General features: G+C 42.4%; 1 protein-coding gene across 3 annotated transcripts in view; it reads right to left on the reverse strand.

The window, feature by feature from the left end:
• The window catches only part of LOC118378669 (SRSF protein kinase 1-like), a 75,836-nt gene extending 64,817 nt beyond the window's left edge, over positions 1-11,019 (reverse strand). For 2 of the 3 annotated variants that reach the window (XM_052526482.1, XM_052526479.1), the window contains exon 1: positions 989-1,144. In XM_052526482.1, the coding sequence (XP_052382442.1) occupies positions 989-1,059 (71 nt within the window). In that variant the 5' untranslated portion in view covers positions 1,060-1,144. Of the gene's footprint in view, positions 1-988; positions 1,145-10,016; positions 10,072-10,887 lie in introns of those variants that run through there. The other variant, XM_052526480.1, reaches the window with a different exon arrangement.
• Between the last annotated feature and the right edge of the window lie 2,180 nt (positions 11,020-13,199).

The following is a 13,199-nucleotide window of genomic DNA, read 5'->3' on the forward strand; positions in this document are numbered from 1 at the left end:
TTATCAAATGCCTGTCACGTGATCGGGCCCTTCTCACCGGCATCTCAGCTACTTATTTATTTAACTAGGCAAGTCAGTTAAGAACAAATTCTTATTAACAATGACGGCCTAGGAACAGTGGGTTAACTGCCTTGGTCAGGGGCAGAACGACAGATTTTTTACCTTGTCTGCTCAGGGATATTCCCTTCCCCAGTTTGGGGAAGTTGGCTGTCTTTGTTAGGAAGAAATGGTCTTGACACAGTTCGCAACGAGCCAGGTGGCCCAAACTGCTGCATATAGCCTGACTCTGTTGCACAGAACACAAGAGAAGTGACACAATTTCTCTAATTAAAAGAAATTCATGTTAACAGGCAATATTAACTAAATATGCAGGTTTAAAAATATATACTTGTGTATTGATTTTAAGAAAGGCGTTGATGTTTATGTTTAGGTAAACATTGGTGCAACGTCAGTGCTTTTTTGGCGAATGCGCTTGTTAAATCCCCCGTTTGGCAAGGTGGTCTTTGATCCAATGATAAATTAACAGGCACCGCATCGATTATGAGCAACGCAGGACAAGCTAGTTATACAAGTAATATCATCAACCATGTGTAGTTAACTAGTGATTATGTTAAGATTGTTTTTTTACAAGATATGTTTAATGCTAGCTAGCACCTTACCTTTGCTCCTTGCTGCACTCGCATAACAGGTAGTCAGCCTGCCACACAGTCTCCTCGCGGAGTGCAATTGGCCATGATCGGTGTCCAAAAATACTGATTACCGATTGTTATGAAAACTTGAAATCGGCCATTCCGATTAATCGGTCAACCTCTAGTTGGAGGCGGCTTATGGTAGAGGAATTAACATTTAATTATCAGGCAACAGCTCTAATGCACATTCCTGCAGTCAGCATGCCAATTGCACGCTTCCTGAAAACTGAGCAATTGAGAACGAGAGGGATGGGATAATCAAGTCTTACTTAATGAAAACAGTCAAATCTGCCACTCACTTGCACCTCAGGCCGGTGGCCAGCTTGACCACGGTGGTATTGAGAGAGACGATCCAGTCAAGGAGCCACATGGCCCAGGGGACTCTCGGCCAGGCTAACCAAGGAACGGTGCTCTAATCTGGGGCTCGCTCACCACGCCGCTCCCCTCTCCGGCTCTCCTCTTCTCTGTACCACACCAGAACTGAACACACTGCGCTGCATGCACAGCTAATATTACTGAGCTACTGAGGTAGGGGGGGGCGAGAGAGGACGAGAGAGAAAGGGAGGGGAGGGTGAGGAGGGAGGGAGGGAAGCGAGCAGGACTCAGACAGACAAATGGGAGGGGGGAAAGAGAGGCAAGTTGTGAGAAATGAGAGAAGAGTGAATGAGAGAGGGGGGGCAAGGTAAGAGGCGAAGGGAGAGAGGGCAAGGTAAGAGGCGAAGGGAGAGAGGGCGAGGTATGAGGCAAAGGGAGAGAGGGCGAGGTATGAGGCAAAGGGAGAGAGGGCGAGGTATGAGGCAAAGGGAGAGAGGGCGAGGTAAGAGACAAAGGGAGAGGGTGAGGTAAGAGGCAAAGGGAGAGGGTGAGGTAAGAGGCAAAGGGAGAGAGGGCGAGGTAAGATGTGAAGAGATGGGTAGAAGATGGGAACGTAAAGACAGTTTAAGTTGGGTTGTGTAGACCATCTTAGGACAACCAGACAAAGCCTGAGGACTGAAGGCAGCGTGCGTTTCCCGCTGAGCCCGGAAAGCAAAGTAGGTGTGTGTGTGTGTAGGTGTGTGTGTGTGTAGGTGTGTGTGTGTGTAGGTGTGTGTGTGCGCGCCGTGTGAGAGACAGTGAGATCTGCAGTATCCCAAAAAGACAGCCAAACAGACTAGGCAGATGCGCAGTCCCTCTTCATACTGAGGCTACCAAGACCCTAGGCACTAGTTACAAAGATTGGTGTGTGTGTGTACCATAGTGTTCTCACTTCGGCAGCCTTACGTAACAGAGTCCTCTGAGGGCCGGGGCTCAGCCGTTTGGAGAGCAGCCGCCAACCTAGACACTTTTTTATTTAACCCTCATTTTACCAGGTAAGTTGACTGAGAGCACATTCTCATGTACATCAACGACCTGGGGTATAGTTACAGGGGATGAAGGAGCCAATGGGAAGCACACACACACTTTTAGAGAGCAAACCCCATCCCCAATCAACTTCACACGCGTCCTGAAACTAATCCAAGCCTCTCTGGGACCACAAAACTCCAAGGGGCGACGCTCCATGACCTCTAATGATGCCCGAAGACAACACACCATCTATCTCTGTCGGTTGGTCAGTCCTCTACATACAACACAACCCTACAGCTCCACAGACCTTCAGGCCTTATGAGCACTGCTATCTCCCTCAGAACCCAAAACACCAGAGCAGTTGAGTATGTGTGAGCTGTAGATTCAAGCAGTCTCCCTGAATCTCAGAGGCTAGAGGTGTACATAGAGTAGCCAGCCAGGCCCCACTGATTCGTCATGTGTTTATGCCCTATAAGCTCTATTTTTGTGGCCTCTGGTACATTCTAATGCCTCGACTCCATCTGAAAAGTACAACACTGAGTTCACCTCCCAGATTAGAACATTTATGTGGTATTGTGTAGAAAGACATGACTTTTGAATTTAAAAATGACTGAAAATGTATGAATTCAGTGCGTTGGTTATTTTGGATATTGTCTACGTCTCGATGATCATGGTGGTGTTTCCCAAAAAGCATTATGCCATTCAGATCATTTAGTTTCAGTGGAATTAACATGCACCAAAGATCTTCAACCCATCAACCATGGGCTATTTTCTAACTAAGATAACATTAAAAAACTTAACTTGTCTTCTCTTGAGATGAACCCCTAGAGAGTGTCTATTTCCGTAGCCCCTCAGAAATCTAATTAGCATAATAATACTAAATCCACATCTGCCAGTTTAAGCTACATCCGCCAATGTTCCCCTTGCACATCTGAGGTGAAAGGTGACAGAGCTAAAGCGAAGTTGGTCAGACCGTGAGAGATCACGAATAAAACATCTGTAGCGTCCAAACAGTTTGGCCTAGAAACTATTATGACCCATCATCGTCATGGGAATAGTCTGAAGTCAGTACATCCGATCTGCTATTAGTACCGTACAAACAGTTTGGGCTACACACTAATATGGAGAGTCTCACACAAACGTGTAGATGTCGGTTGTTTTGTTCTAGGACACCCACAAGCCTCACAAGACTAGTCTGAAGGTAGCTGGGTACCAGTTAAACACATTCAGTGCTTAAAATAGGAGGTTAAATACATTTGGGGAAATGGTTTCCTGATCTTTCTTATACATCTCAGATATAGGACAGACAAACTTCATTTAAGATTGTTTGGGGGGACAGTCCGTTAATCCATGTATGATGCTATTTTTCAATGCGTTTATGGGCTAGAAGCATTAAGGTCAAAATCAATGTTTCATCAAATAATTGTTTTATACCTTAAAGGGGGGTCATAAATCTCCATATCAAATAGTCATACCAAGGATCATTTATCTTAAAACAATTCCATATGTTATCTTAGTAGAAACCCCCTCCCCTGGCTTAGACTCAAGGGGTTTAGTCTTATTTATGCCACAATCTTTGTTTTTCAAATTATGTATTTTATTAAAAGAGAAAAATTAAGTAAATAGCCCACATTCTAAAAATAAATTGATGGTTTTGTTTTTTCCAGGTTTCCATTTGACCAATTTTTCCTCACTCTCTAAATACGAAGTGGAAAATGTAGCTGGCAAAAAAAAAAAAATGTGTAAGCAGCTGATTAGCTGACGCTAATGAAAACACTGGTGTATGTATGGTGGGGGGGGGCACAATGGGGACAGGCTGAAGACAGATGTGTCTCTAATGAAAAGGCTCTTTGCCGTTTACCCTGTAGTGAATGCAGCCAGAAGCTCCCTCCAGACACAGGAGGTATTCAGTGATAAGAATGACTATCGTCATAGGAACACCACTGTCATCAGGAACAATGTCAACGGTCGTTTAAATATATTCATTATTTCATTAATGATCAGTAACAGCAGCACTCAGGACTGGCGACTTATCTACTACCACCCGAGGTATACATCACATACATATACACACACAACTGGTCAAAATTTTTATAACAACTACTCATTTAAGGGGTTCTTTATTTTTACTATTTTCTACATTGTAGAATAACAGTGAAGAAGTCAAAAATATGAAATAACAGATATGGAATCATGTAGTAACCAAAAAAAAGTGAAATCTAAATATATTTTATATTTGAGATTCTTAAAATAGCCACTCTTTGCGTTGATGACAGCTTTGCACACGCTTGGCATTCTCTCAACCAGCTTCATGAGATAATCACCTGGAACTCATTTCAATTAACAGGTGTGCCATAAAAATCCATTTGTGAAATTTCTTTCCTTCTTAATGCGTTTGAGCCAATCAGTTGTGTTGGGACGAGGGGGGGCGAGGGGGTATACAGAAGATAGCCCTATTTGGTAAAAGACCAAGTCCATATTATGGCAAGAACAGCTCAAATAAGCAAAGAGAAACGACAGTCCATTACATTTAGACATGAAGGTCAGTCAACAGGGAAAACTTCAATAACTTTGAAAGTTTCTTCAAGTGCAGTCGCAAAAACCATGGACGTCACACCCTGATCCGTTTCAACTGTCTTTGTGCTCGTCTCCACCCCCCTCCCATCTTCCCCATTATCCTTGTCTTTGTGCTCGTCTCCACCCCCTCCCATCTTCCCCATTATCCTTGTCTTTGTGCTCGTCTCCACCCCCCTCCCATCTTCCCCATTATCCTTGTCTTTGTGCTCGTCTCCACCCCCATCCCATCTTCCCCATTATCCTTGTCTTTGTGCTCGTCTCCACCCCCCTCCCATCTTCCCCATTATCCTTGTCTTTGTGCTCGTCTCCACCCCCCTCCCATCTTCCCCATTATCCTTGTCTTTGTGCTCGTCTCCACCCCCTCCCATCTTCCCCATTATCCTTGTCTTTGTGCTTCTCCACCCCCTCCCATCTTCCCCATTATCCTTGTCTTTGTGCTCGTCTCCCCCCCTCCCATCTTCCCCATTATCCTTGTCTTTGTGCTCGTCTCCACCCCCCTCCCATCTTCCCCATTATCCTTGTCTTTGTGCTCGTCTCCACCCCCCTCCCATCTTCCCCATTATCCTTGTCTTTGTGCTCGTCTCCACCCCCCTCCCATCTTCCCCATTATCCTTGTCTTTGTGCTCGTCTCCACCCCCCTCCCATCTTCCCCATTATCCTTGTCTTTGTGCTCGTCTCCACCCCCCTCCCATCTTCCCCATTATCCTTGTCTTTGTGCTCGTCTCCACCCCCCTCCCATCTTCCCCATTATCCTTGTCTTTGTGACACCATGTGGGTGAACGGATGATCTCCGCATGTGTGGTTCCCACCACGAAGCACGGAGGAGGAGGTGTGATGGTGTGTGGCTGCTATGCTGGTGACACTGAGTTACTTAGAATTCAAGGTACACTTAACCAGCATAGCTACCACAGCATTCTGCAGTGATACGCCATTTCATCTGGTTTGGGCTTAGTGGGACTATAATTAGTTTTTCAACAGGACAATGGCCCAACACACCTCCAGGCTGTGTCAGGGATATTTGACCAAGGAGAGTGATGGAGTGCTGCATCAGATGACCTGGCCTCCACAATCACCTGACCTCAACCCAATTGAGATGGTTTGGGTTGAGTTGGACCACAGAGTGAAGGAAAAGCAGCCAACAAGTGCTCAGCATATGTGGGAACTCCTTTTTTTATTCTTTACTTAACCTTTATTTAAGTAGGCAAGTCGGTTAAGAACAAATTCTTATTTATAACGACGGCCTACCAAAAGGCAAAAGGCCTCCTGCGGGGACGGGGGCCTGGGATGTAAAAAAATATATACAATATAAACATAGGACAAAAACACACATCACAACAAGAGAGAGAAAACACTACATAAAGACAGACCTAAGACAACAACAAGGCAGCAAAACATGACAACGTGGTAGCAACTAGAGGTCAACCGATTAATTTGGGTCGAATTCAAGCTTTCATAACAACCGGTATTTTTGGATGCCGATTGTGGCAGATTACATTGCACTCCACGAGGACACTGTGTGGCAGGCTAACCACCTGTTAGCGCAGCAAGGAGCCACGGTAAGTTGCTATCTAGCATTAAACTAATCTTAGAAAAAAACAATCAATCTTAACATAATCACTAGTTAACTGCGGTGCCTGTTAATTTATCATCACAGCCTAACTCACCAAACAGGTGATGATTTAACAAGCGCATTCGCTAAAAAAGCACCGTCGTTACACCAATGTGTACCCAACCATAAACATCCATGCCTTTCTTACAATCAATACACAAGTATATTTTTTTTACCTGCATATTAAGTTAAAAGAAATTCATGTTAGCAGGCAATATTAACTAGGGAAATGGTCACTTCTCTTGCGTTCTGTGCAACAGAGTCAGGGTATATGCAGCAGTTTGGGCCGCCTGGCTCGTTGCGAACTGTGTGAAGACCATTTCTTCCTAACAAAAAATTTAATTAATTTGCCAGAATTGTACATAATTATGACAGAACATTGAAGGTTGTGCAATGTAACAGCAATATTTAGACTTATGGATGCCACCCGTTAGATAAAATACGGAACGGTTCCGTATTTCACTGAAAGTATAAACGTTTTGTTTTCGAAATGATAGTTTCCGGATTTGACCATATTAAATGACCTAAGGCTCGTATTTCTTTGTGTCTATCATATTATAATTAAGTCTATGATTTGATATTTGATAGAGCAGTCTGACTGAGCGGTGGTATGCAGAAGCAGGCTTGTAGCATTCATTCAAACAGCACTTTCCTGCATTTGCCTGCAGCTCTTAGCAATGCTTGAAGCAGCACTGTTGGACTTCAAGCCTATCAACTCCCGAGATTAGGCTGGCAATACTATATTGCCTATAAGAACATCCAATAGTCAAATATATATGAAATACAAATGGTACAGAGAGAAAGTCCTATAATAAGTACAACCTATAACTTCTTAACTGGGATTATTGAAGACTCATGTTAAAAAGAACCACCAGCTTTCATATGTTCTCATGTTCTGAGCAAGGAACTTAACCTCTCTTGGGTAGGGGGCAGCATTCGGAATTTTGGATGAAAAGCATGCCTAAATTAAACGGCCTGCTACTCAGGCCCAGAAGATATGATATGCATATAACTGGTAGATTTGGATAGAAAACACTCTAGAGTTTCCAAAACTGTTAAAATAGTGTCTGTGAGTATAATAGAAATGATTTACCAGGTGAAAACCAGAGAAAAGTCGATTCAGGAAGTAGTTTTTTTCCTATTCAATGCCATTACAGTATCCATTGACTTAGGACTCCATTTGCAGTTCCTATGCCTTCCACTTGATGTCAACAGTCTTTAAAAATGGTTTCAGGCTTGTATTCTTAAAATTGAGGGAGTAAGACCAGTCTGAACGAGTGGACCCTACCGTGTTGCAGAGCTTTTTCATGTGCATGTGCATTTCTTGTTTACCTTTTATATTGACAACGTTATTGTCCAGTTGAAATATCATAGATCATTTAGGCTAAAAAACAACCTGAGGATTGAATACAAACATCGTTTGACATGTTTCTATGAACTTTACGGATACAATTGGGATTTTATGCCTGATTGTTTTGACTGCGTTTGAGCCTGTGGATTACTGAAGAAAACGCGCTAACAAAACGGAGGTTTTTGGATATAAAGAGAATTCATCGAACAAAAGGAACATTTATTGAGTAAATTAATGTCTTCTGATTGCCACCATATGAAGATCATCAAAGGTAAGGGATTCATTTTCTCTATTTCTGAGTTTTGTAACGCTTCTGCTTGGCTGGTTACTGTTTGTAATAATTTGTCAACTGGGCTGTTCTGGGCTAGGTATGCTTTCGCCGAAAAGCATTTTATAAATATGACACTGTGGTTGGTTTAACAAGAAGTTCATCTTTAAACCTATGTAAAAATATGTTTTGTTTTCAGAATTTTTATAATGAGTATTTCTGTAATTGAATTTGGCAATCTCACTGGCTGTTGGCCAGATCCCTAGAGAGGTTAAACGTTATCTTTTTTTTTACATGACACATACTGCACTTGTACTTCTCCAACACTGTGTTTTTGCATTATTTAAACAAAATTGAACACGTTTCATTATTTATTTGAGACTAAATAGATTTTTATTTATGTATTACATTAAGTTAAAATAAGTGTTCATTCAGTATTGTTGTAATCATTATTACAAAACATAAAAATATGCTGATTAATAGGTATCTGCTTTTTTTGGTCCTCCAATAATCGGTATGGTTGTTGAAAAATCATGATCGGTCAACTTCTAGTAGCACCTCAAAAACATGGTACAAATATTGGGCAAAGTCAACAGCACAAAGGTCAAGAAGGTAGAGACAATAATACATCATACAAAGCAGCTACAACTGTCAGTAAAACTGTTCAAGACTGTTGGAAAAGCATTCCTCATGAAGCTGATTGAGAGAATAGCAAGAGTGTGCAAAGCTGTCATCAAGGCAAAGGGTGGCTACTTTGAAGAATCTCAAATATAAAATATATTTAGATTTGTTTTAACACAAGATTTTAACCTCTATAAAGCATACTTTTACATTTGAATTATGTCTATGGAAGGCTTTCCACTAGATGTTGGAACATTGCTGCGGGGGACTTGCTTCCATTCAGCGACAAGAGCATTAGTGAGATTGGGCACTGATGTTTGACATGGAACTGGTGAACATTAGATAAAGCAATAATTTATGTACACTATATTTCTGTATAGCACTTTGACATCTGCTGATGTAAAATGGGAATTATAAATATGTTGGGCGATCAGTCTTGGCTCGCAGTCGACATTCCAATTCATCCCAAAGGTGTTCAACGGGGTTGAGGTCAGGGCTCTGTGCAAGCCAGTCAATTTCTTCCACACTGATAGACAAACAATTTCTACACGGCCCTTGCTTTGTGTTTGAGGGAATTGTCGTGCTGACACAGGAAAGGGCCTTCCCTAAACTGTTGCCACAAAGTTGGAAGCACAGAATCATCTAGAATGTCATTATATGCTGTCAGATGAAGAGTGATTCATCATTCAAAAGAACGCGTTTCCACTGCTCCAGAGTCCAATGGCGGCAAGCCTTCCACCACTCCAGCTGACGCTTGGCATTGCGCATGGTGATCTTAGGCTTGTGTGCGGCTGCTCGGCAATGGAAACACATTTCATGAAGCTCCCAAAAAACGGTTATTGTGCTGACGTTCCATACCATCTCTGGAAGCAACTCGGTAGTGAGTGTTGCAATAGAGGGCAGACCATTTTTACGCACTTCAGCACTTGGCGGTGCCATTCTGTGTGCTTGTGGCCTACCACTTTGCGGCTGAGCCGTTATTGCTCCTAGACGTGTCCAGTTCACAATAACAGCACTTACAGTTGACCTGGGCAGCTCTAGCTGCTCAGACATTTGGCGAACTTACTTGTTGGAAAGCTGGCATCCTATGACGTTGAAAATCTCTGAGCTCTTCAGTAAGGCCATTCTACTACCAATGTTTGTCTGTATGTTTGATTATAAATAGCCAAATCTACTCATTTGAAGGGGAGTAAAAAAAGTATATATAGTCATCAATCAAACATATTTATAATTCCCATTTTACATCAGCAGATGTCAAAGTGCTATACAGAAATATAGTGTACATAAATTATTGCTTTATCTAATGTTCACCAGTTCCATGTCTGGACTGTCATGGCAGTGCATGACTGCCCGCGTGCTGCCCAGCTGACCCTACACTTTCAAATCAGTTATGCACAGCCTTTACAAAAAAATATTAATGTTTTGAAACTGCAGTAGACTGTGGTATTTTGAACGCAGTAATTGGAGAATAACTGCAGGTATACTGCACTCTTGACTGCAATGCTTTTTTTCGTAAGGGAGAGAAGCACTCGACATTTCATATGGCTAACCAACAAAAGTTACTAGCTAGGTACTCACTTTTTGCCGGGTTTCTTAGTCTTTGTCCTTTTCTTCCTCGCCTGCAGTGCAAGAACTGTCACGGGGATAGATGACAAAATACAATTTAATTCAGGAGAACCCTCACTTTCATGAAAATATTAGTTAGCTAGCAGGCGGTATATCGAGCTAGTTAGTTACATATAATATTGATCGCAGGCTATAGCCAAAACACCAGTGAGACTTTTTGCATAGCGAAAACCAGGGATACAAAGTGGTTGCATAAATTACAAGTGTGGAGGTAACTAAAATAGCATCACATATACTGATAACTATCGTTAGCGATAACGACAGTTGCTAAAAAAATGGACAGACTTAGCTAGCTACAAAATATAACTAGTTATAGTGAACAGGTGGGTTTTGTTTATTCAAATTACACAAACGAGTTTAATAATCTGTTTATAAACGTCAGAAATCAGGATGAAGCAAACTGAGATGGTCGACGTTGATTTGGACTCATGCTGAAAACACCAGGGCACGCCTGACGCCCAAAACGATATTTATTTCCAGAATGTAGTTATACAATCTGAGTACGGGTTTGGTTAAAGCAGTGGTTAGTTTTAGTGTTTTTTTTGCTAGTCTGTTTAAGCGTCAGCGGTGTCCTTACCCCCCCCCCCCACTCAAGCGCTGTGCAAATTAGCAATGCTAGCTAGCTTTTACAGCTCATTTTAGTTAGCATGTGGTGGCTAGCCAGCTACAACGCGTGGTTCGCTATTGTTCAGTTTAGCAAAAAATGACAACACCTTTAATAACAGTCATATGTCCAAAATCAACAGTCTCAGTATGTTGGCGTATTACTGTGCGAATTCCCTGATACTATTCATTTAGCATCCCTATTCTTTGGGCAGGTTACCTTTCCTTTCCATGCTGTAAGCGAGGCGGCTGGAGTTCAGCGGTAGGTTTTTAGTGTAGCAGTCTGCGCAGGCGCACTTTCACAAGGAAAAGTTCTACTAACTTTCACTATTGACCACGCCCACCTATTGTCCTTGCCCCTTGGTAGACAAAAACAAAGAACAAAAATAATAATTTATGTCAAATATATCCTATTAGAAAATACATGTGTTTAGGGATCCTATTGCTTTATGATTATATCGAATCTTATTACCTGAATAAACCGTAGTATTGGTTCACTTGCCCCAAAAATCGATCATCGTTAATCAACCAGATGTGGCCTACTGTAGGCCAAGTCTAGGTCTACTTTATTTGTAACAGAAGTTTGTCATGCATTTGATGTATTCTGTACATTTTCCACACGCCTTCGTGGCATGCAGGTTGGATGATGCACTGTCAAGTGCCAACCTGTCCAACACCAGTCTAGTAGCTGCACCTAGTGGTAGCAGTATGCACACACACAGATCAGTACAAGTTTCCCCTATTCATCTGAGGTAAAAGTGTTACTTTCCTACTATATATGTCAGGGGAGGGGGAACATGTCCTTGTCGCTAACAATGACTAGGAACTGCCATTTGGGGAATCGTAAGTAACTTGCTTCAGCTAGTTTCGTCTTGATACCAGGGGTGAAAGTAAGTTAGTACGGTCAAGTACGGCATCCAGTCAAAAAAAATCCTGGGGATACGCGGTACCGGTAAAACGTGAGCCTATCACAATCAATGCAACATTACTAATAAACTATAGGCTATTATACCATTATTTATGTCAGCCGCATGAAACATTTACGAATTGTCTGGAAACCGGGTGGTGGTATATGCTACAAATTGTGTTGCGGTTTCAGGAGATGAGTGGTGGAGATGCTCCAGCAAAAGGCAAGATCAGTGGCCGAGAACGAGGCGCGCGTGGACAGTGGATGCATCAATTCCGGCTACAAGTGGAGGCAATCGCATAATGTCATTACAATGTATCTTTCCATTCATCAAATTGCGGATGCACAAGTGCTCTGTTGGGGTTAGGATGCTGAAATTATTTTGTGAGTGGCCATGCAGGTAGCCTGCAGGAGCGCCTTTGTTATTAAGTGACTGTTTGACAATCAGATGAAAACGTCATCAATGGTTTATACCACATTAAAAAGGCCCCTAAAGTAAGATTCTTTTAAAAAAAAGCTGTTGATTGTTTTACATTGTATAGCCTATAGTCAGAAGGGCCCACAATTTTGGCAGTGCAAATACACTGAACTAAAATATAAATGCAACATGTAGTGTTGGTCCCATGTTTCATGAGCTGAAATAAAACATCCCAGACATTTTTCCACATGCACAAAAATATTATTTCTCTCACATTTCGTATATAAATTGGTTTATATCCCTGTTAGTGAGCATTTTAAACAGCATGACCATTACACAGGTGCACCTTGTGCTGGGGACAATAAATTGTCACTCTAAAATGTGCAGTTTTGTCACGCAACACAATGCCACAGATGTCTCAAGTTTTGAGGAAGTGTGCAATTGGCAAGCTGACTTCAGGAATGTCCACCAGAGCTGTTGACAGATAATGTATTGTTAATTTCTCTACCGTAAGCCACCTCCAACATAATTTTTGAGAATTTGGCAGTACGTCCAGCCGGCCTTTCACCCGCAGACCACGTGAATGTCGTCGTGTGGGCGAGCGGTTTGCTGATGTCATCGTTGTGAACAGCTGGCTCCATGGTGGCGGTGGGCTTATGACGAGATCCTGCGGCCCATTGTGAGGCCCATTTTCTTTATGTTATGTGTTCCCACATTCTGGGACTCATCCACAAACAGGACCAAGCCTGGCCTGCTGAGGAGTGACGGACTCCATCCTAGCTGGAGGGGTGCTCTCATCTTACCTATGAACATAGACAGGGCTCTAACTCCTCTAGCTGCACAATGAGATAGGATGCATGCCAGTCTGCAAGCTGTCCAGCCTGCCAGCTTAGTGGAGTCTGCCACTAACATAGTCAGTGTAGTCAGCTCAGCGTTCCCCATTGAGATCGTGTCTGTGCCTCGATCTAGGTTGGGCAAAACTAAGCATGGCAGTATTAGCTTTAGCAATCTCACTGGAATAAAGACCTCCTCCATTCCTGTCATTATTGAAAGAGATTGTGATATCTCACATCTCAAACTAGGGCTACTTAAGTTAGATCCCTCACTTCCAATGAACTAATTACTGATCATAATCTTGTTGTGATTGGCCTGACTGAAACATGGCTTAAGCCTGATGAATTTACTGTGTTAAATGAGGCCTCTCCTC

This window comes from Oncorhynchus keta, chromosome 10, assembly GCF_023373465.1.
Source record: "Oncorhynchus keta strain PuntledgeMale-10-30-2019 chromosome 10, Oket_V2, whole genome shotgun sequence".
NCBI lineage: Eukaryota > Metazoa > Chordata > Actinopteri > Salmoniformes > Salmonidae > Oncorhynchus > Oncorhynchus keta.